This window comes from Chionomys nivalis, chromosome X (genome assembly GCF_950005125.1).
Source record: "Chionomys nivalis chromosome X, mChiNiv1.1, whole genome shotgun sequence".
In the NCBI taxonomy this organism is placed as follows: Eukaryota; Metazoa; Chordata; class Mammalia; order Rodentia; family Cricetidae; genus Chionomys; species Chionomys nivalis.
In genome coordinates this window covers 112,741,628-112,766,965 of record NC_080112.1, presented here as the reverse complement: position 1 = coordinate 112,766,965, position 25,338 = coordinate 112,741,628, and the positions used below count along the sequence as shown (strand labels likewise).

Here is a 25,338-nt window from a genome sequence, read left to right as displayed (position 1 = left end):
TTCAACAACAATGCTATCCCCAGAAAGCCTATGAGCTCATGGAAATTGGACAGTCAACTACTGAACCACACCTGGATCAAGGAAGAAATAAAGAAAGAAATTAAAGTCTTTCTTGAATTCAATGAAAACGAAGACTCATCATACTCAAACCTATGGGACACTATGAAAGCAGTGCTAAGAGGAAAGTTCATAGCATTAAGTGCCCACATAAAGAAAACGGAGAAAGCACACATTGGAGACCTAATAGCCCACCTTAAAGCTTTAGAAAGAAAAGAAGCAGACTCACCTAGGAGAAGTAGAAGACTGGAAATAATCAAATTGAGGGCTGAAATCAACAAAATAGAAACACAGAAAACAATCCAAAGAATCAATGAAACAAAAAGCTGGTTCTTGGAGAAAATCAATAAGATTGATAAACCCCTATCCAAACTAATCAAACGGCGGAGAGAGAATACGCAAATTAACAAAATCAGAAACGAAAAGGGAGACATAACCACAGACACAGACGAAATTCAGAGAATCATTAGATCTTACTACAAAAACCTGTATGCCACAAAATTGGAAAATGTAAAAGAAATGGACACTTTTTTAGATAAGTACCATATACCAAAGTTAAACCAGGACCAGGTGAACAATCTAAATAGACCCGTTAGTCGCGAAGAATTAGAAGTTGTTATAAAAAACCTTCCCACCAAAAAAAGCCCAGGTCCAGACGGCTTTAATGCAGAATTCTACCAGAACTTCCAAGAAGACCTAATACCTATACTCCTTAATGTATTTCACAATATTGAAACAGAGAAGTCATTGCCAAATTCCTTTTATGAAGCTGAAGTTACTCTGATACCAAAACCACACAAAGACACAACCAAGAAAGAGAACTACAGGCCAATCTCACTCATGAACATCGACGCAAAAATACTCAATAAAATACTGGCAAACCGAATCCAAGAACACATTAGAAAAATTATCCATTATGATCAAGTAGGCTTCATCCCAGAGATGCAGGGCTGGTTCAACATACGAAAATCTATCAATGTAATCCATCATATAAATAATCTGAAAGAAAAAAACCATATGATCATTTCATTAGATGCGGAAAAAGCATTTGACAAAATTCAACATCCCTTTATGATAAAGGTCTTAGAGAGATTAGGAATACAAGGGTCGTTCCTAAATATAATAAAAGCTATTTATAGCAAGCCGTCAGCTAACATCAAATTAAATGGAGAGAAACTCAAAGCTATTCCACTAAAATCAGGAACACGACAAGGTTGTCCACTCTCTCCATACCTCTTTAATATAGTGCTTGAAATTCTAGCAATAGCAATAAGACAACATAAGGGGATCAAAGGGATTCAAATCGGAAAGGAAGAAGTTAAACTTTCATTATTTGCAGACGATATGATAGTGTACATAAGCGACCCCAAAAACTCCAGCAAAGAACTCCTTCAGCTGATAAACACCTTTAGTAGCGTTGCAGGATACAAGATCAATTCCAAAAAATCAGTTGCCCTCCTATACACAAAGGATAAGGAAGCAGAGATGGAAATCAGAGAAGCATCACCCTTCACGATAGCCACAAATAGCATAAAATATCTTGGGGTAACCCTAACCAAGGAAGTAAAGGATCTATTTGACAAGAACTTTAAGTCAATGAAGAAAGAAATTGAGGAGGATACCAGAAAATGGAAGGATCTCCCTTGCTCTTGGATAGGGAGGATCAACATAGTAAAAATGGCAATTCTACCAAGGGCAATTTATAGATTCAATGCAATCCCCATTAAAATCCCATCAAAATTCTTCACAGATCTTGAGAGGACAATAATCAACTTTATATGGAGAAACAAAAAACCCAGGATAGCCAAAACAATCTTATATAATAAAGGATCGTCTGGAGGCATTACCATCCCTGACCTCAAACTCTATTACAGAGCCTCAGTATTGAAAACAGCTTGGTATTGGCATAAAAACAGAGAAGTCGATCAATGGAACCGAGTAGAAGACCCTGATTTTAACCCACAAACTTATGAACACCTAATTTTTGATAAAGGAGCTAAAAGTATTCAATGGAAAAAAGAGAGCATCTTCAACAAATGGTGCTGGCAGAACTGGTTGTCAACGTGTAGAAGAATGAAAATAGATCCATATCTATCACCATGCACAAAACTCAAGTCCAAATGGATTAAAGACCTCAATATTAGTCTGAACACACTGAACCTGATAGAAGAAAAAGTTGGAAGTACTCTACAACATATGGGTACAGGAGATCACTTCCTACGTTTATCCCCAGCAGCACAGACATTAAGGGCAACATTGAATAAATGGGACCTCCTGAAACTGAGTAGCTTCTGTAAAGCAAAGGACACTGTCACTAAGACAAAAAGGCAACCCACTGACTGGGAGAAGATCTTCACCAACCCTGCAACAGACAAAGGTCTGATCACCAAAATATATAAAGAACTCAAGAAACTAAACTTTAAAATGCTAATGAACCCAATAAAAAAATGGGGCACTGATCTGAACAGAGAATTCTCAACAGAAGAAATTCAAATGGCCAAAAGACACCTAAGGTCATGCTCAACCTCCTTAGCGATAAGGGAAATGCAAATCAAGACAACATTAAGATACCATTTTACACCTGTCAGAATGGCTAAAATCAAAAACACCAATGATAGCCTTTGCTGGAGAGGTTGTGGAGAAAGAGGCACACTCATTCATTGCTGGTGGGAATGCAAACTTGTGCAACCACTTTGGAAATCAGTGTGGCGATTTCTCAGGAAATTAGGGATCAACCTACCCCAAGATCCAGTAATACCACTATTGGGAATATACCCAAGAGATGCCACATCAAATGACAAAAGTATCTGTTCAACTATGTTCATAGCAGCATTGTTTGTAATAGCCAAAACCTGGAAACAACCTAGATGCCCTTCAATGGAGGAATGGATGAAGAAAGTGTGGAATATATACATATTAGAGTACTACTCAGCAGTAAAAAACAATGACTTCTCGAATTTTGCGTGCAAATGGATGGAAATAGAAAACACTATCCTGAGTGAGGTATCCCAGACCCAAAAAGAGGAACATGGGATGTACTCACTCATAATCGGTTTCTAGCCATAAGTAAAAGACATTAAGCATATAATGTGCGATCCTATAGAAGTTAAATAAGAAAGTGAACCCAAAGAAAATCATATAGTCATCCGCATGGAGAGGGGGAAGTAGACAAGATTGCAGGGCAAAAAATGGGAACTTGCGGGTGAGGTGGCATGGGGCAAAGGGGAAATGGGATGAGAAATATGAGAAGGGGAGGATGGGAGGAGCTCGGGGGATTGGGATGGTTGGGATATAGGAAGGATGGATACGGGAGCAGCGAAGTATATATCCTATCTAAGGGAGCCATCTTAGGGTTGGCAAGAGACTTGACTCTAGAGGGGTTCGCAGGTGTCCAGGAATATGTCCCCAGCTGGTACCTTGGGCAACTAAGGAGAGGGAACCTGAAATGACCCTATCCTATACTGATGAATATCTTGCATATCACCTTAGAACCTTCATCTGGCGATGGATCAAGGTAGAGACAGAGTCTCAATTTGGAGCAACGGTCTGAGCTCTTAAGGTCCAAATGAGGAGCAGAAGGAGGGAGAACAAGAGCAAAAAATCAGGACCACGAGGGATGCACCCACCCACTGTGACAGTGGAACTGATTTATTAGGAGCCCACCAAGGCCAGCTGGTCTGGGACTGAATAAGCATGGGTTGATTCCGGACTCTCTGAGCATGGCGGTCAACGAAGACTGATGAGAAGCCAAGGACAATGGCACTAGGTTTCAATCCTAATACATGAACTGGCTTTGTGGGAGCTTAGCCTGTTTAGAAGCTCACCTTCCTGGACGTAGATAGAAGACCTTCGTCTTCCCGCAGGGCAGAGAATTTGGACTGCTCTTCAGTATCGAGAGGGAGGGGGAATGGTGTGGGGGGAGGAGAAGAGGAGTGGGGATAGGGGGAGGGGAGTGGGGGGAGGGGGCAATATTTGGGAGGAGGGGAGGGAAATGGGAAACGGGGAGCAGGTGGAAATTTTAATTAAAAAAGAATAAAAAATAAAAATAAAAAAAAAAAAAAAAAAAAAAAAAAAAAAAAACATCTCCATATCTTTCTTGCTCACTGTTTATCATCTGTCTTGCCATTCCAGACTGCAGTACAGGAATCTTTATTCACTTGTTGGCATATCCCCAGACCATAGCAAATAGCACAGTGTTAATAAAAATTATTTAGTAGGTGAAAACCTACCTCATTTAGTGGTGTTACCATTTATGTAGCATGTTAATAATGTGCAAATCATAATTAGTAAAACACCAGTCTCCATTTATAATCATATAGTTTTCAAGTTCTATTATTTTTGAGACAGAGTCTCACACTGCAATCCTAGCTGGTTTTGAATTCTCTAAATAGTCCAGACTGCTCTTGGTTTAATGCCAATCATCTTTTTTCTCTGGGAGTTATATTGTGGGTTAACACATATGGTTACCAAGTCCTGTTTCACAACCCGTATCACCTATGTTCTTCCTTTTTCATATAATTATATTCCTTCAAATGCAGATGTGGTCATGACAGTACCCTCCTTGAACACCTTGTGCAGGTTAATCTTCATCATCAACTTGACTGCATTTAGATGGAAACATACTTTGGGCATGTCTATGATGGTGTTTCTAGAAAGGTTGATCTGAACAGGGAAGACTGACTGACCCTGAATGTGGGGGTGGCACCATGTTTTTACTGTTTGGAGTCCTAGACTAAAGAAAAAGAAGGTGAACTGAATTTCAGCATTCTACTCTCTCCTGTGTAGTTTGATGGTTTACTCTTTTGGCTTTTTGAGGGGCCTATCACTCAGCTCCTAAATAAATCACACATGGAGCTTTATTCTTAGCTATGACTGTCTGACCTTAGTTTGGATTATTTCTTGCCAGCATTTATTAACTTTAAATAATCCATACTACCTTTTACCTCTGAGATTTTTTTCTTTTCTTCTGAATATCTTATTTTCACTCTTACTCCGTGGCTGGCTGGCTGAGTGGCTGGTTCCTGATGTCCTCCTCTTCTTGTTCTTTCTTTCTTGGCCATACAGCTCTTTATTAGAATCATGAGGTGTTTTAGACAGGCAAAGAATTACAGCTTTACAGAGTTTAACAAATGCAGCATAAAAAGTCACACACCTTAAAATCATAGTCTACAATACTCCTCACTGCTGACCCATCTCATATTGCTGCCACCAAGTCTTCTCTGCCATGATGGAAGGCAACCTCAAGATGTAAGCCAAAGTCTTTGGTTTTCCCTTAAGTCCCCTTTGTTACAAGCCTTTTCTCTCATGTAATTTTCTTCTTTGCCTGTTGGACTGGAACATGGCATTGCATTTTAGGGAATGCAGGCAAGGTAGTTTGGATAACCGATGTGTCCACACAGTCTTGAGCATTTGAACACTCTCTGGTTCACAACTGATGGCTGTATAGGAAAATTTTGGAGTATAGCCTGGCTGGAGGAAGTATGTCACTGGAAGCAGAGTTTAAGAGAAAAAAAAAAAAAACACTCACCTACTTCCTGTTTGCACTCTTTGTTGTTTGTCTTTGACTGAAGATGTGAACTTTCAGCTTGGTGCTCCTGCTGCTATGCCTACAGCTTGTTGTGGGACTCTGATCTCTTGCCAGAATCTTATCCCCATGGAACCATAAGCCCAAATAAACTGTCTTTTTCTTAAATTGTCTTTGTTTTATAGTGTTTCATCACAGCAACAAAATGTAACTAATACAGCAGGTAAGACCAGAAGGAGAGATTGTATATTGAATTTGATATTGATTCCTTTGAAATAGAAACATTTTAATTCCTGGCACTGATATTAGTGGTATATTAGGAGGAAGTTTATCTAATTGTGAGGAATCATGAAGAACATGAGTGGGATATATGAGGTCCAAGGAACAAATATTTGATACAGAATCAATCTTTATACTCAATTCATGTTAACTAGTTCTATATAAACAAGCAAATACCTTTTCTCATTTCTTGTTGATTTCTTTGCGCTTCTAGGTATTGAACCCAGAGCCACATCTCCAATTCTAGAAGAAAAGCATTGACTTGATATTAAGGATCCTATTATGGTAAAGCATTGATGTTCTGTGGAGTTCTGACTTGGTCACCATTTTCTATATTCTTCCTAGACAATCATATGCACTCATTTGGTCTGCTGAATTATGCACAGAGCATTTGCCTACAATTTAATATGTATTTATATTTTTTATTCTTTGACAATTTTGTATATTTATACATACAAATTTAGTCATTTTTACTACGTAGTTCCCTTTCTCATCAAGTTTTGTCCTGCTGAAAACTCTTTTGTCAACAAATTTAAGTCCTACTTTCATAAATTCTTTTAGTATGCAGCCCCCTGAGTTTAATTAGAATTTCTTGCCCAGGTGTGGCTTGTAGAATTATTTACCTGAACAAGAACATCTTATCAGTGGTTATACCACTGAAGAAAATGACACTCCCCAAAACACATTCCCCCATCAATGTTGAATGTTGATAAGGCTGTATAACAGAAAGGATTCTTGGATATTTCCATCCTTGAATCTCAACCCCTTGCTTGTAATGTCTAGCTACATATTACGCAAACATCTCCACCACACACACACAATCAATCACTATATCTGGTGCCTCTATATGAAACTTAAATTTCTACCTATTTGCTTTCCCCCCATCAGTTGGTAATACTTCTTCCTCTTATAACCTGAACGGGTTAACACAGGCTTCCATTTCTCTCAGTCACTATATTCAACTGTGACTTTCTTCTTTGTGCCACCCTTCTTGAATTTGTCCTCTCGGTGTTTGTCAGAGCGGTAACATTTAAACACACTTTGCAGTTTCTTTCCAAACACTCGGTGCACTCCTATTGGATCATGAGGAAATGAAAATTCCTGAGCATTCTGTGTAAATAAAATTCTTTATGTTCTGGCTCAGTGCTCTTCTCATTTGTGACAGTTTTATCTCCTTTAGCATTCCTGGACTGTAACTAACCTAATGTCCACCAGGTGTATCGTTTAGATTCATATCTTCCCCCTTTAAAGCCTGGCTTTTCCTTGTGCACTCAATAAACATTCACCATCTTTCCAGCATAAATTCAAGTATGAGGCTTTCTTTAATGCTGTCCCTCATTTTAGATAAATAACATGCTTATGCTTCCTACTCTGTGCTGCATGGCCCTGGACACGGTCTAGTAGTAACACTTTTTGTATATGATAAAGCAGGTAATGGACTCTTAGATGGTTGTGATTAAGTGCATGGACTGTTCAAGGTCAAACATCTAGCTCAACATGTGTGATATTGGTGATTTGGATAAGCTAGAGACTGAATCTGTGCCTCAGTTTCTTCAGCTTTAAAGTAGACACAATGATTGTACTTACAGTGAATTGAATTGAAATATGTGCAACACTTAGGATAGAGACAATACAAATCATTATGTGTTTCCCACAATAAGAATATTAGCATCATATTGTATTAAAATTGGAACAGCAGCTCATAATATTACATCTGGCATATGGAATTATGAAAGGTGTTCAGTTATATGTTGAAAATAAGTTAATAATCAGGCTTTATTATTATGATACATCTCCATAAGTCTAGTCACTTTGATTCTGTCATTTCTTTCTAATGTTGTAAATGTTTCTTTCCTACTGGACTATAATAATATCCATTTCTGCAAAGATGACATCCATTTTGGACACCTCAATACCCCTGACTCCAACAATAATGCTGAGCACATAGATGTTAATGTGTATTTTGTAATCCATAAATGAATAATTTTTAAGAACTGCACTTAGTGACAGTTAAATATCATTTTAATCTTCCCCCCTGCTTCTGTGAGACACTTTATAGCCAGACTAGCCTAAAAGTTGCTAAGCTCATGCTGGTCTTGTAATTAGGACCCACCTTCCTCAGTCTTCCAAGTGCTGGGGTTTCAGGCATATATCACCACATTGGGCTCTCATTTTCTGGCACTTTAAAATTCACTCCTATTTTCTGTATTATTTCAATGTGAGAAAATAAAATTTCAGCGAAATGTGGCTATAATTGTGGTCAAAAGTTATGTTAGAATTATTTATCTTAACAGAGGAATCCTCATGTTTCCTTAGTGTATAATCACAGACTTTAGTTCATATGCTAACTCACTGGTAGCGAAATCCCACAGTGCACTGAAATTTTCTGCTCACCATATGCCATTTTACATCCTCCACAAAATTCAAAGGCAGAAGCTTTCCAAGAGCTGTCATTGATTAGCTTATTCATTTAATAAGACTCTTATCTGAAGACAGGAAATATAAAGAATGACTAATTTCTTTCAATGCTTGTAGTTGAGAAGAAAAACACCAGCCATGTGTCCAAATGCCTAAATCACAAGGGCTTCTGTGCTCACTAGCAATGCATATGGGATGGATTTCATAGGATTCAGAGTGCTCTAGTCAAAAAAGGTTTTAACACAATGAATAAAGTTGTAGTTGGATTTTTCTAGATTGAAAGTTAATAACATTTTATGATGAACAAAAGCCATGGAAAAGTAGGGGCATTCAATGCACTTAGGATAAGTAGATCCTACAGATTATGCAAGCAGAGGGAAAGACTGACTCATTAAGCAGAAGTAGTTAGCAGGAAGTTTTAATAGTTTGTGGTAATCCTTTGATAAGGAGCTTATCTATAGACAGGAGACAACTATGAAATATGGTTTGATAAGGAACAGGGAAAAGAAACAATGTTGGAGAAATAATATGGTCATATATTAAATAGGGTAGAGTAGTGTTGTTATGTTTTTATGTGATGAGTTTCTCAGTTGAAATGCTCACTGAGTTTGTGGAGCTAGATATTTAAAAGAATCTACAAGGAACAAGTTGTATGAAATTTGAAAACTATTGAAATAACTACAGTAGAACACACAAAGGGAACAAAGGATACAGCATAAGTACCTATCACAGAGAATTATACTGTTGAGCAGTGGAAATAAATGATAGTAAAATACTGAATAGCAAATACCTGGAAACTTACTGTGACTATTGAAGTCATACACTCCAGATATTGAAATGAGATGCCTTAAAAAAATGATCGGTTAGACCTTGCGAATAGATGAGAGAGAGAGAGATAAACCCAATGTACCTGTAGAACAGTCAGATCCTGTCCACTTGGGATCACAGCTGCAAACTCCAGTGTCCAGAAGAAAAGTTCCATGTCCTGAGCACTGCTCTTGGCAGATAGGAAGTGGCGTTTCACAATTGACTCCTCCCCAGCCAGTAGAACAGTGGCATTCTCCTTTAACACAGATGCCATGACTGGAGCACATTGGGTCTAAGCAGTCCTCTGAATACCAGAAACAAAACAAAAAAAGGTGTGGGTGAGAGGGAAGGCTGGTAGAGAACAGGTACTGGATAATGGAACTGAGATATATTGATTTCCTGTATCAGTAATGTTGCTTTAATTAGGCAATAAAGTGACTCATGCAAACATTGTGTTTAAAACAGAAGATTATTAACACTTAAAAATATGGTAGGGTATGGTAAAGGTTGCAATCTAAATTTGGAAGAAGAAAATCACACATATGCTTCATGCAATTCTGAACAGTATGTGATACCCCCACACAAATCAGTGGGTGGACCTGTATGGACTCTCAGTAGGAATTTCTCAGCTTTTAAAAAATGTTTTGATAAACCATTCTTTATCCTTTCTCAAATTAGAATCAAAGTTGTACTTAATGTGTCTAGGAGTATTTATATAGTTTTTAATTTGGATGACAAGCCATTTGATGAAGTGACTGCTGTTATATGAAATAATAAAATTTATATAAACTTATTGCGACCTCACATTGATTCTTCAGAAGAACCAAAAATGCAGTATTTTTAATTGAATTTTAAAAATTTGTTTCTTTATGCCTCCTCCTATCAGGCACTGTGACATCACCTTAGAAAAATGTAATTTTATTTGTCTTTGATTCGGTGAGTCTAGAAATGTTTGCCACCTAGAAAGTTGCCTTGTGCTTTCCCCTGACTATTCTATGTTGTATGGGAAGGTTGAATTCTACATTATTTCTCTTTCTATATAAATAATGCTATAATACTTGGTCCTAGTGTTAATTATGCTTTAAAATGCTTTTGCAACAGTGGGGATATATTGATACAACCTCCATTAATTTGCAAATCTTACTCTTTGGGTGTAAATTGTTACCACGAAAGGTCTACCATTAGGACTGTTATAATTGTTATTGTTATCATAATTACCCCCATAATCTGAAGGTCATTAAAACAATCTTCTGATAATTGAGATAATCACCAAATAAAATATCTAAATGTATATCAAATTTGTTTCATGATTTGGCATAAGAGGTAAAGTGTAAGGTATAGACTATTTGTAGAAGGACTATTTGGTTATTTTAGAAGACTAGTTATGGCAAAATACAAGAATAATAAATAATAAACAAAATGCCATTAATTTATTCTGACTTTTAAAAGAGATTTGCTACATTCAATCCATGTTTGTTAAGGTGCCTTCCTCTTCCAGAAATCAGGCCACATCCTTTGCAGCAGAATGTTAGAACTTGCAGACCTTGACCAAGGTAAGGGAAGAAACAAACCCAGCTCCCCCCCCCCTTGTCATTGCAATAATAGTTTATAGTCCTACCTAGCTAGTACCTGCTTTCTCCATGTTTCTTGTAACTCAGGCTAGGCTCAGCTAAATTTTGTGTTGTAAACTCTGGAAAGCTGTAAAATTCAGATTTTTTTCAGAGGATTTCTCTGAAGGCACTCTCTGTTTGTAGGTCCCCACCACACACAATGGTGTATATAATAGCTGTGTTTCTTACTCTTTCATGTCAAGCTATCCCTCTTAAGGTTTTCATGATGCTCTTTCCCACCAAAATGCCCAGTCACAGCTCCACATGGTTTCCAGGGAGGATTTCTCTCTTAATAAAGCTCACTCTCTGGGTTGATTGCTATCACTTTCTTTCTTCATGACTAGAAATTCTTGTTCTAAAGATGTTTACATCATAAAAGTCATACTTAAATCAGGGGAATGAAACCATAGGTCTAGAGATGGCAAGGGTAGAGGAAATGAGGTGTTTGTAAGTATGTTGCTGATTGGGAGCAAACTGTGAAACCATGTGTTCTCTCTCTTTTTTTTTTTAATAAACCTTAAGCAGACTTTATTCCAGGAAAAAAATTAAAAATTAAAAAAATAAGTTTCCATGGGGCACAAGAAGCTTATCAGCGAGCTGAGACCACAGCCAGAGATGGATTTGTAAGGCTGTGGGAAAGGACTAGCTTTCAAACTCCACATTTAATTAGGCAATAACAAAGGAACTTTTACAATCTTTTATTTATTTATTTATTAAAAATTTCCACCTCCTCCCCTCCTCCCATTTCCCTTCCACTTCCCTCACCCCCCCTCCCTCTCTACTCCCTCTCTAGTCCTAAGAGCAGTCAGGGTTCCCTGCCCTGTGGGAAGTCCAAGGTCCTCCCCCCTTCATCCATGTCTAGGAAGGTGAGCATCTAAACAGACTAGTCTCCCACAAGGCCAGTTCATGCAGTAGAATCAAAACCCAGTGCCATTGTCCTTGGCTTCTCAGTCAGCCCTCATTGTCAGCCACATTCAGAGTGTCCGGTTTGATCACATGCTCCATCAGTCCCAGTCCAGCTGGCCTTGGTGAGCTCCCTTTAGATCAGCCCCACCATCTCCATGGGTGGGCGCACCCCTCGCGGTCCTGACTTCCTTGCTCATGTTCTCCCTCCTTCTGCTCCTCATTTGGACCTTGGGAGCTCAGTCCAGTGCTCCAATGTGGGTCCCATGTGTTCTCTTTAAAAGGCACTGCTGCTACTTAGCTCCAGATATCGTGGGCCTAGTCTCCTGACGCTTTTTCTTCAATGTGACCCTTCTCTATTTTGAAAAGTTAGCAACTAAATCAGTCAATAGAAACGATGACCACATTATGTCTGTAAACAAAATCTCTCCGTAGCCTGATTCAGCTTATAGATTTTTCATATGTGATCTAAGAATTGAAATTTTTCTACTGTATTTGTGAAGCTTATGCCATTAAATATGATAAGCATTCTTCCAAATTATTTTGGCTGTTTTACATATTTTCCTAGAGACCAAGTAAAAGGCTAATTTAAGCTAAACTCCTTTTTAGCTGCGTATGAAATTCAAATCAGGAGAGTCTAATGAATTGGGTTACATGATTTTCATGTCAAATTATAGATGTGTTAGATATCACTCACTGTTAACCGTGTCTGATTCTATACAGCATCCGACTTTATACTTACATATAGTGATAGCATGATTATCATAAAAAATGTATTTTAAGATGTCTTAGGAAGTCCAGTGCCTTGTACAGGCCCAAAGAAATTCACTGGAACAAACAAAGTCTTTACACCCCTATACTACCGCCACTGATGGGAGGTGGAAAGCTAAAGTCTTGCTTGTTCATGGAGTAGAATGAGATTAAACCCTTTAGAATGCTGTGTAATAGTCGTAATGAGCGATCTTTAAAAAGCAATTACAGTGCATTTTCAGCAGCCCCTTTCCTGAATAACAGTTGTGATGAGACCATCTCCCATGGTAATGGTTTAATATTATTTCTGAAATCAGTCTTATTTGAAGAATGTGGCATGAAAATGGTCTGATTACTAGTAAACTTATTTTCTAATATGTCTGTTTAAGTGATAAAACTATAGCCATCTCAAAATATTTTTTTTCTAAAGACTCCTTTGGGGTGAATTTAATAAAGACTCTGCTTTGAACTCACTAGTGGTAAGCCTGATGATTTAGGCATTGAGGTCAAGTTTCAGCATGAGGCATGTAAGAATAGATAAATAATAGTGATAATTACAAATCACATCCAAAGAAAACATTTGCAAGACTGCTCCAAATGTGTTTACATCATTATTTTCATGTCATTCTTTAAATGCAATGCTTCATTATGCAGTATAATGCACTCTGTAATAGTGAAAATATGTGAATTACCACCTAATATAATCAATATGGACTTTCTCACATTAGAAAACAGTATTAGAAATTAGGAGAAAGGATATCACTTTTGCATTACCACTTTGCAGGTGTCATAGAAACAGTCACATGTATTCTGTGAGGCTTCCAGAAGAGACTTGAGCTTCCCTGACCTCAAACCTTTGCTGTGTGTTCCAAGGGCATGTGGAACATCTACTGTTTGCAAAGAGTGCTTGTCTCTCTACTAGTATTACAGAATGACACTGCGGACAATCCAGCGAGAGAATAGCCTGAAGCAATATATTGAAATGGGGCTCTGACCTTCTTCACATATTTCTCCTTTGTATCCGGGAACACAGATGCAGACTCCCATGATGCAGGTGCCGTGGCCAAAGCACGTTGGGTCGATGCATTGCTCTTCTGGAACATCACACTCAGGTCCTTTCCAGCCATTCCTGCAGACGCAGTGGCCTTTCTCATACTCTCCATTGCCTCCACACAGCACTGGGCACGAATCTAAAGGTTGGCAGATAAACTTGTGATGTTGTTACAATCCTTTCAAAAATCTCACAAGAATAATTCTATTCTGGCTTTAGTATATTATTTCTGGCAAAAGTAATATTTTTGTCTTATTTTTTATTAAATAGGCTTATGATAATGATTACAAGCAGAATTTTCCTCCTATCAAAGTGGGGTAAAGACAAATTACGAAGATTTCCAAAGTGGAGGAAAAACACTTGCTTTTGATTTTATTACAACTTCAAACTATTATCACTGCTACCATTTTAAACTAAGGGTTTTCTCTCTTAGATGGTTTTTATTTCCTCAAATACATGTATGCTGTTTTTTGAAAGCAAAGTGTGCATTAAAATCTAATAAATAGGGTGCTATTCACATGAAAAGGTCTTATAAAGGCTGTACAAACAGATACATAGAGAACATCTTCAACAGACTTTACTAGAACACCTATTCTGTTGTGTCCCTATGTGTGTTCATTTTAAATCCACGAGGTTTTGAGGGCAGTGCCCACATCTTCTGTTTTTCTTATATGTCTTTTAAAATACAAAACCCTTCTCCTCCATTTCACAAGATCTGTTATGGTGCAGGGAACCTAGCAACTGCTTTAGAATTCTCTATTGAATGGAATTTAATCTAAATGAACAGAGGATTTTTTTTTCCTCCGAAGAAACCCGAGATTAACCAAGCAGACCAGAAACTTTAAGACTACACTGAAAATGAAAAGGAAGCGTGTGCAAAATGATAACTCCAATTCTAGAGGAATGCATGGTCCAATTTATCTAAGGCTTTTCAAGAATTAATTAAACTATGTGCAAGCACATGAAACAATAAAGATTGCTAAGTTTAACTTTTGAATTTTCATTTCTTTCTTTATAAACTACATATCCATTTAGTGATTCATCACGACTTCAGTTATGATGGTATTATCAAATACGAACTTTTCCTTTTAAACTCAGACTGTTATGAATTGCTTTATAAAATAAATATAAGCAGTACACTGCAGTTGGCTCAGATGATCTAGGTTCAAATCTCAGCTGGCACTTAATCTTACCTACTTGCTTAACTATTCCTTCTGAGGTTCTTTCTTTGCTCATCAAATAGGGCTAATAGTGGACCTACTTCATAGGACTATTGTAGGAAAGAGAAATTAAAAGAGGTGATGAGAAGTGTTTAGAATGCAGCTGGCATACTAAGTGCTCAGATTTTGGTGACAATTATTGGAGAGCACTGCCAGTGCTTTTGCTGCTATGACCATTATCACTATAACAACAATGAGTTCTTCAATAATGGGTTTCTAAAACAGTGTTTTTTAACCTGTGGGGCATGACCCCATGGGGGGTCACATATCAAATATTTAAATTGCAATTCGTAACAGTAGCAAAATTACAGTTAGAATGTAGCACACAATATGAAGTACTGTGTCAAAGGGTTGCAGCATTATGGAGGTTGAGAACCCCTGCTCTAAAACAATCAGAATCATAGCACACCATTACCTCTAGCACAGTCAGGTCCAAGAAATCCTGGGAAGCAATGACAATGTCCAGAGATACACTCTCCATTTCCATTGCAGTTCGTTGAACAGTCATCCATTATTTCTATTAATATAAAAGAGAGAGAAATGAACCCATATTTAGGTTAGAGATCGGATGTTTTAAGGGTTTCAGGAATTCTTTGTCTATAATAATCTTGTCCTCTGTTGTCTGAAATGAACTTATTGCTCAAAATTAGGGAGAAAGACTTTTGCATGATGTCATATGCAGTAGATTATTAAACATGGTTCTCAATTTGGTGAACTGACTTTTTAAAGAGAAGAACGAAAGCTATCTCATCTCTAAAGTGCATAAAAGGTCTACATAAATTGTATTCTTAAGAAGCATTTATGATAAAGCTTAAAAGGTATGAGAATTATAACATTTCTCAAAAGCAAAAAATACTTTAAAAATGTAACTTATAAGACAAAGATTACTGTACTTTTTATACTTATATTGTAGCAAATAAAGTTTCTTCTATAGCAAAGTGGACTATTTAATATAGTATCTTGACAGGTTAAATATGATAATCAGTAGTCCATTTTCATTAATAAGTGACAATGGCATGCTTTTAAAGTAAGTGTTCATATTAAATTTACCACCACTAAAAGCATTTGAACCTAAGTATTTTGTTGAGAAATGTCTTCTTGACTGTAAATGCTTATCAGTTCCCTGCCACTAATTTTTTCATTCCATTTTTACAAAACAGTTTTCAGGGGAATTGAGAAGGCTTTGCATGTACCCATAAAGTTGTACAGAAAATAAATTTATATAACTTTTCTGAAAAATACTGCTTACAAATGTCAGTCTTTGAAGATAACTTTAATTTTTGTAGTTTGCAATTATATTTGAGTCTAATAATGATTAACTCCCAGTCCTATAAAAGATTATGTTTTCAATGTGTCATCCGTTGTTGTGGTATATGTGTACTTGTTATATTTGGTTTTTATCTATTTGAAAAATAAACTGACATTGTATAGGAATGGAGGAGGTAAAGATATGGAAGAACTTAGGAGAAGGGAAGAAGATAATCAAAATATATTTAAAGTTAAAACTTACTTTAAATAATAAAAATACAAAAATTCCATAATTAACAATCTTTACCTCGGAGTCTTCCTATCTTCTCTTTATCTCTTTCCTTCCTTCTTTCTCTCTTTTAAATTCTTACATATTAAAATCATTTCACTGACTTTTCCATTTTTAATTTAAAAAACCCTCCTTCACTAGGAAAAACATTTCTAATAAAAAATAAAAGAGAAATTCTAGGAGGTGGTTCTGGTATCTTTGCTTGGATGACGAGAGTCCGTAATTGCAGTGAAGGTTAAGAAATGATATTTGTGTAACTGTGACCTATGAACCTCTTGAATAAGTAGAATCATTGTGTGACACCTATAAGATGGATTCCTGGACTTTAGTTCTGAATCTCTTGAATCTGGTCTAAGAGATCTTGTCCAGCAATCTACAATCTCCCAAGCACCCTATGTGAATCTGTAGGTACTCCCACATTAAAGCATTGAGATCAATGTACTTTAATTCACTTACTACTTATTTAGAGAACTTATGGATGATGTGTTGGAGTTTCTCCCTTGGCAGAATAAAGACAAGAAAATGAAAATGGTATGAACGCATTTTAGACAATCTTTAAAGAGTTTGGAATGGATTTACAGGCTGCATGGATTATAAACAACACAATCATTAGTTTGATTATGAAGTATATAAGTCCCCTTTACTGTTATTAAGATAAGGTATAAAAACCTAAAAAAATGTTTATTCTTTAGGGTAAATGATTTATATGCTTTTCATTATTTGGGGGAAATTTATTTGAACTTAATTTTTGTTGTTTTGTCTATTTTATTTTGGGTATGAGTGTTTTACCTACATATATGGATGTGTAACATGTGTGTACTTGGTGTCTTTGGAGGTCAAACAACTGCATATCCTACAATTGGAGTTATGGTTGGTTGAACCACCATGTGGGTGCTGGGAATTTAACCCGATTCCTCTGCAAGAGCAACAAGTGCTTCTAACTGCTAAGCCATATCTCCAGCTCCCTTGAACTTTCTTTAATGGAGCAAGGAAGGAAATATATCTGTTCCTTCTAATGTTAAACAAGTAGAAAAGTAAAGGTACTAATTTGCACGTGCAAAAGGAAAATACACTGTTTCATATGAAACTGATAGTTTGATATCTGGATGATAAGACTATCTCTGAAAGGTGAAATTCCTCTGGGCATAAAATAAAGTGAAGGTAAACAGTCAGTCCCAAGCATGTTTAGGATCTACTCACTTTCGACAGGTTAATAACTTGATTAGTATTTATAATTTGAGATGAAGGATTAAATTAAAAAGAATAGAAAAAATATTTACAAATATTTTATATCTTCTAATTTCTCTAAATCAGCCTGTCACAATTTAATGGCAATCATCAAAATTGTGTTCTGATTTTTTCATTGCCATGAATTCTAAGGATATACTCTTAGTGATAAAATAGTGATGTTACTGAAAATGTATCATTTTCCTAAGTTAACAAAAATATGTATTTTGAAGATGTAAGATCAATGGAGTTCATCTTAGTATGATTTTTATTGCTTTTCTCATTATTTTAGAGGAAAAACTTTAATGGTCTTATGGCTAGAATACTGTTTTCTACTCTCTCAAGGTCTTCGGCATCAAGTAAAAATAGAATCTAATTGTTATCAGGAGCAGATGGTCTATCTATTAACAGTCAACACATCTTCCTAAACATATGGCTGAACAGGTTAGCTAAAGGATAAAGTGGTAGAGAGTTGTGTAGGAAACTGACAGCTGTCAAAGATTTTCTCTTCTTTTAAAAGGCATGTGTTTTATGAAAATTCAAACAATCTGATGCTCCGTCTACAAGTTGTTTACCGTGAGGATTCCCAAATTGCTAAAGAGCTACGCTTTCTTCACACAAAGAATCAGGGGAGTGAGTTTACTGAGAAAACATGTCAAAAGACAGAGATGCTTCAGACTAAGGAGGGTGATGGTGAAGAAGAGTGTTATAGGCATTGCATTTAGAAAGACCATACTTTAAAAAACTATGGGCACACTGAAATAACCATTTGATTATCAGACCCAAAGAAATCTGAAGAATGGCTTGGAATGACTCACGTTATTATTGTTCTCAGTATTCTTCTTCTCTAAGGATTCTTAGTTTGTATTTTAAAGTCTTAGTGGTTCTAGAATCAATTGTTTTAAATAAATATATCGATTCCAGTCTTTCTATTTTAAGAAGGACTTATTTACTGTTATTTTATAATCAAACCATTTAACAGAGTCTTTAATTCCTATCTTCTTTTCCCTCACTGGGGATAGAACTTTGGGAATCTGTCAACAAACTACATCCCTAGACTGTTTTCTATATTAAGGTAAATACTCACTGGTTTGCCAATACTGACTTTGAATTTACTTTTTAGCTCATGCTGACCGTTAACTCACAAACCTACATGCTATGTCACTGGCAGTATAGAAGAAAGCTATATGGTTCAGTTCAGCAGGGATACTTTTGCTTTTAAGCTTTCCTATGAAGTTGTACATTTATATAGTTTTCTAAAACAATATTATCCAGAGAATATTTTCGTTAAGAACCTATAGTCCCTCTGAATGTGGTTGACAGTTGCATGGCTGGGACAGACTGGGGGGCACTGACAGTGGCACCAGGATTTATCCCTACTGTTTGAACTGGCTTTTTGGGAACCTATTCTCTTTGAATGGATACCTTGCTCAACCTAGATATAGTAGGGAGGGCCTTAGACCTTAAGAAGCAATGTGTCTTACCCTCTCTGAGGAGTGGATTGGGGTGGGGTGGGGTGGGAGGGTATGTGAAAGGAATGGGAGGAGGGGAGGAACTGGGAACTTGCATTGGTATATATAATGAATAAAATTGTTTTCTTTCTTAATAAAAAAGATATAAAGGGCTGCATGACAAGTGTCCAAAAATATCATCAAGTTCTGGAGAGCTTTAAAAAATCTTACCCAATATTTTAATGACAACGAGAACAAAAATAAAATGTTACTCATGGTGACATTTAGTGACTAGTGACTTTAAGGTAGATGGAACAGTTTGTATGAGTAATGAAATACTTTTTCCACCAGTGTGTTCAAGAGATACACTGTGAATTAAAATAACAGCCAAGGCAGCTTACCAATTGCTGTAGTTAGAACAAATACTTGTTCCATCTTTTTTCCATCATTGTAAAATGCCAGATACCAAGGTCCTTGGTCCATATACTCTATGAAACCTGTCTCCTGAAGGGATGTTAAGATCAGATTCCTCGGGGAGTGCTGGATGTCGTCAGAGCTCTTAGAGTCTTGTTTTACCAGTTGTTTGCCATCCATTAACTTCACAAAATCAAACTGGAACAAACAAACACAACTGTGAGCTTGAACTATTTTTTTATTTCTGGGCATATAACCATGCTTAACTCTCACATATTCCCTGCTTTGAGAGTTAACAATTCTTAAGTATATTTGAAGTCAAAGACATTTGTTAGGTTTGAAAATTGTTTTACTACATTTACAAATTTTGTGAACTTCTCAGCTTGGGAATCTTCAAAGTAAAAATTGATTAAAAGCAAACCTCTAAGAAATAGACACAATTTTGAGTATTATGTATGAGATCTTGACATTTTAGCAAAGTGTCTATCTAAGAGTAGATAACTTATTCTGCTCAGAAATGTAACCTTGTCAGCAAATTTAAAAGGTTTTTTTTTTACGGTTTTAGAAACACAAACAAATTATAAATGACAATATTTATCACAATTTACTCCCTTTGTGGGTATGTATTTAAATATTCAAAGGCCAGTCTTTCCCTAATCATTTGGTGAACACATTGTTTTACACTTTCCTATGTTTTGTGGTTCATTTTTGAATGGCATTTGACTATCTTTGGCCAAAAATTAAAAGTTTTCATGCTAGTCATCACTCTTGGTGGATATATGGAGTGAGTATTTAGTTCTTTTAAACTACTTATATAGAGCAGCATTCCTGGTAAATTAAAGAAGAAAAGAAATAAGCTTAACAAACACATGAGAAATATGGTATCCAAGGTTTATGAATGGGCCATGGAAACTGCAGAGGTTTTACATATCTGAATTCTTGTAACTTTTACAGGAATTGCTTGTTGAAAGAATTCTGTGTGTAAGATACCATCTACTTAAGAAAATATCTGTCACTACCTTCTAGTTGATGTGCATTCTGTGACTGGTATAACAGCAAAAGGATTGATGGTACCACCTTTAGAGCTGAGTAAGATGAGAGGACTAGAGACAGTCACAATGACCTTTCCTTTGGAATCAGGAGATCAAGTTTAAAGAATGTTTTCTTCAACCATCTTTCCTGAATATGTTCTGCTAAATGCCATTTTTTTATTTTTACATACAGTGTTTTCATTACAGTGTGATGAATCTGAATATTTATTTGTTAAAAAGATTTTTTTTGCCTTCATCTTTGACTCCTACAGTATTCACAAATCACAACATTTGAACTGCTTGATATAGTACCCTCTAAAAAGATTTAAGAAAATACCTATTATATCAAATACCTGAGTGTGTGTAGGTGGAATGTTTCTTCTGCCATAAATTCCCAGTAGAGAGTCCTTGGCTAAAGAAATATTGAATTTCAGATATATAGGATGGTGGATAGTAATCTGGAAACGCCAGAATAAGCCCGGTGGAATGGTCTGCATGACCTGTGCTCCAATGTCAACTTCTCCAGTATCAATTGCTCGTCCCTTCTGAAACACTGGTTTTAAAAAGAGAGAATTATACATATTATTCATCTTAATTTATAAAGCAATGCTTTTTAGTTTTTCAAGAACAGATGTGTCAAAACAGCTCACTTAACTTTTCTTCCTCCTATCTTCCAAGCTCTTGCTCAAGTTAAATATATTCTAAGGGGCCTTTTCTGGCCAACTATTATGCCAGTTTCTCCGCTGAACTCTTGTTCCATTGATTTTGTTAAACACAATTACGTTTAAGCATTTACTGAATATTATCTTAATAACTGCAGGAGTTACAAAGATTAGTAAGATGCAGTTCTTCCTCTCATTGAGTTTTGAAAATCATGTAGGAAGTGGGACAAGTATAAAAGCAACTACATGGTAAAGGAAATTAACCGCTATCAGTATTCAAAGGAAGGAAAATTATTTTGTTTAAGGGATATATTTATCCCCCTTTTCATGCTCTTTTTGTCTTTTATTTTCTCATAGTAATTTACATTCCAACACACTGCATATTTTATTTATACATTACATATTACCTATTTTCCCAGCATATAAGGTAAGTATTTTAAGAACAAAGGCTGTGGCTACATTGTTCATTGTTTTATTCTCAGTATATAGCCAACATATGTGAATGTATGAAAAGATTACATATATATTAATGATCAGTATATAATTATTTAATGAATGGATTGATGAGTCATAAAAAGGTAATTAGGGGAAATGACATTGAATATGAGTTTTAGAAGGAGCAGAAGTCTTCAACATAGCTATGGAAAAGATGTTAGAACACAGAAAGGGAAGCTTGCAGTAAAGCACAGTGTTGTAATGTGGTGATCTTACAGTTGTGGAATATGCATATAAAAGAAGAATTCTGAATAGAGTTGGATAGAAACAATGACATATTGTCTATATTGTCTTGGGTACCAGTCAGAAGGATTTGATTAGTAAAGCTAATATAGAATAATAAGAATATCTGAAAAAGTCATGAGGAATCATATTATTAACTATTTATCTAATGAAAATGTACCATACATGTAATTCTCTGTATTAATATGCATATACAGTTTAAATCACGTTTCTCATCTGAGTTAACAACGTTCCCCACAAGTAAGAGAGATGATTTAACAAAAACCCCAATACCAGGCATGAGAAAGCCTCCTTTGAGTTGTTGGTTTAGGTTATTAAAGAGATTCCCAAAACATACATCTTGTTGCTACTGCTCTTGCTTGCCCCCAAGAGGTGAAACATAAATCCCTGTTTCGAAGACACCATGCACTTTGGACACAGGGCTCAAAGATTGGAAATGAACTGAATGCCTCTTCCCTGAGGACTAACTTCCATAAAACTATAAGGTGCCATCCAAGTTTCCAAAGGAGGGTGGCAACCAGCAGTCCTATGCAGCTATGATACCTATCAACCACAACAGTATCCTGCATGAAACAAAAACACCAAGTGCAGTAGTGGCATACATATCTTGGCAATAACCAACAGGCCTTAAGACTATTAAACAAGAGGAATATCATATCTGGTACTGAAAATATGGCTAAATGCCCAAGTCCAGTGATGTCATGGATCTTTGAGGAGAACCCAACACCACTGTTTTACTAAACCAGCATAATCTCTAACTACATTATAAATACCAAAGTGTAGTCCTTACTTCACATTGTGACAACTTCTCTTTGCAACAGACAGAGGCCATTGTAGCAAACAACCATTCAAAAATGCAGGGTTGTACTAAGAGATATATCTACAAAACACACACACACATGTCTAAGACTCAAGGAACACTGCAAAAGAGGGTGTAGAATGATTCAAAAAGCATCAGAATCAGGGAGTTTTCTGGGAGACTGTGTCTTTTAGTAATGTCAGTATCCTGAATTACTTTGTGGATCTCCAGGTTACCTCTGACCAAGAACTGGAAGAGGGATATCCCATACCTTGCAGTGAGATTTTTATTTGGCAACATTTGACTTTTGAAAGGATCCTTATTGTGGAGGTTATCAATTTAAAGACCAATTTATTAAATGCCAACTGAAGTCTTCCACGGGTATCATTAAATTTTTTTAATAGAGGAAAGGCCTAGGGTTCAGCTCAGAGGTATAGTAATTTCTCATAATGCACAATCTTCAGCAAAGATTCACCCACCACCCAAACTGGAAAGGTTTGGATGTATTAGATATTCTAATCTTGAGGCAGAAAGTATTAGAGGGAGACACAAGGACAATATAGGGAGTACAAATTGTTGGTTCAGGTGAAATGACACAAATACTTGAATTTAGGGGAAGCACAAATAACTTCTGTAGGAAAAGTACATTTCAGTGAAAAGTCATTTAGTTTAAATGGAAAGTAGGAGAAAGACATGAGAACAATACAGAAGATTCTGAAGCCGAGCTTGTCAGACATTAATGTGACTGAGGAGTCTTCAAATATTAGCATTGAATGAGTGGGTTTGAAGTGAGACACTTTCACAGGATTCCAAGTGATGCCTATGTTGCATTGTGCACTTGTCAATACCTGAGAAGTGATAGTAATAGTTGTGAACACAAAGGGAGTGTTAAACTGACACCATGATTGTGAGTTTGGATAATTTGGATAGTACTAATAGCCAAGTATCTGAAACCCAGAAGTACTTGGTCTGTGAGGGCATATGTTTAGTTTGCATGAGAATAGCTTTATTTGATATGATAGCTTAATGTATCTTTTTATGGAATACGATGTCATGTGGTAGTGGGGAGAGAAGGTATAAAAAAGGAGGAAAGGAAATTGGTTTGCTTCCATTTTAAACAAGGAGGATTATACCTCAGGAGGGAAAATTGAATTTGGCCTCACTTCATTCCATCTTTGTAGTTTTCAGACATCAACTCTGTCTCTATACCACACAGTTTAAAAACACCCATGGTCCCTGTCCTTTGTGTTCACCTTACAGAAAATTAGCAGCCCATTAAGAAAAACACCTGCAGTGACTTTATTCATAGGCCAATGCTTGCAGCTTTTAACTCCCTAAAATACCTACATTATTTCTTTTTGTGTTAAGGCCAAGAGTAATAGCTATTTTAAGAATGGTCACTGTTAACTGTTAATAATAGATTTCAAATGCAATTTTGAGCATAATTATGTATTACAGTACACATAATTTTGTGAAATTGACATTTCTAATAAAACATACCCTTTGAGATAATAAATGACCAACCGAGTACCTTATTTTTCACTGAAAGTTACTTTTTTTCTAAGTAAGACAGAACAATTTGGTTCCCTAAAGATTGATAATAAATTTAACTCTTAAGGTTTTAGAGCCAAAAAGTATCTTCATTGGGCAGGAGATTAATAGACCTTATTTATGTGGACATTTTTGTTCTCAACTTAAAATTCAGTTTATCCAACAGTTATCCTCATTAGAAGTTTTTTTTAATCACTTCTTAAAATGCACCATTTGATCATGCTAACAATATTATAAACATAAAACAATTCAAAATGTTCTAGGGTCAACCAATAAAATCTTTAGGTTTCATGAATACTCTTTAACTAACCAATCTGCTGATTTTTTAAAACTTAAAAAACTGGTTGGGGATATTAAATTTTATATGGAAGACTGACCTAATATTACAACTTCTCTTTCTGAACTGTATAAACATCAAACATTATATAATAATGCTACTTTAATGTTATTTATTAAATCAAAAGATGATGTGGGATTTCCATCTGTTTACCATTGGTTAATAAAGAAGCTTCTTTTGGCCAATGGCTTAACAAAATATAGCCAAGCTGGAAAAGATACATAGAGAGAATAGGCAGAGTCAGGGAGAAGCCGTGGAGCTGCCAGAGGAGAAAGATACAAGTTGCCAGCTGGAATCTTGCTGGTAGGCCACGAGCCTTGTGGTAAAATACAAAATAATAGAAATGGGTTAATTGAAGATATAAGAGTTAGCTAGCAATATGCTTAAGTGATTGGCCAAAAAATACTTCAAATAAAATAGTTTCTGTGTGTTTATTGTAGAACAAGACAGGACAGCAACCTCAGCCAACAAAATGAGGCTTGTGAAGTTCTGTTGTTGAAGTTATCTGGTTATTATCATCACTGTACATCTAGAGTACATACGCATCAATAATTCATGAAAATAATTTTAGGAGAAGACAATCTTCCCCTTTAAAAGCTTAAAGTTAGTATAAGGTATGTGAATAGAGATAAAATATATAAACAAGTGGACCATAATTTCAATAAAAAGTGAGAAAATAATCTAGGTGTGATATTTTCATATTAGAGAAGAGAAATTCCCCCAGGTGGGAAATTTCCAAGACTCTAATCTTTTAGAATTTTGTGCATCAGAAAGAGACATATGTTCCTGTTGGCAACTTACACCATTAAATAACCTTCTCCATTTTATTATCTTTCAAATTGGTTATGGATTATGAGGTCATTTATTTCATTTTTAACGGTGTAACTCACAAGAGGGGGAAACTAGAAAAAATATCGAAATAATTCAAACTGTAGTTTTTATGAAAATCCAGCTTGATTAATAAAGGCAAAA

At 36.0% G+C, this 25,338-nt stretch overlaps 1 protein-coding gene across 1 annotated transcript in view; it reads right to left on the bottom strand.

Annotated features, from left to right (window-relative positions):
* Tenm1 (teneurin transmembrane protein 1) overlaps positions 1 to 25,338 on the bottom strand; it is an 836,340-nt gene that overhangs the window by 255,632 nt on the left and 555,370 nt on the right. Inside the window, exons 9-13 of the mRNA XM_057759068.1 lie at positions 20,633 to 20,832; positions 19,236 to 19,446; positions 15,035 to 15,136; positions 13,344 to 13,538; positions 9,189 to 9,389 (exon numbers count right to left, since the gene is read on the bottom strand). Of these exons, the coding sequence (XP_057615051.1) occupies positions 9,189 to 9,389; positions 13,344 to 13,538; positions 15,035 to 15,136; positions 19,236 to 19,446; positions 20,633 to 20,832 (909 nt within the window). The remainder of the gene's footprint in view (positions 1 to 9,188; positions 9,390 to 13,343; positions 13,539 to 15,034; positions 15,137 to 19,235; positions 19,447 to 20,632; positions 20,833 to 25,338) is intronic.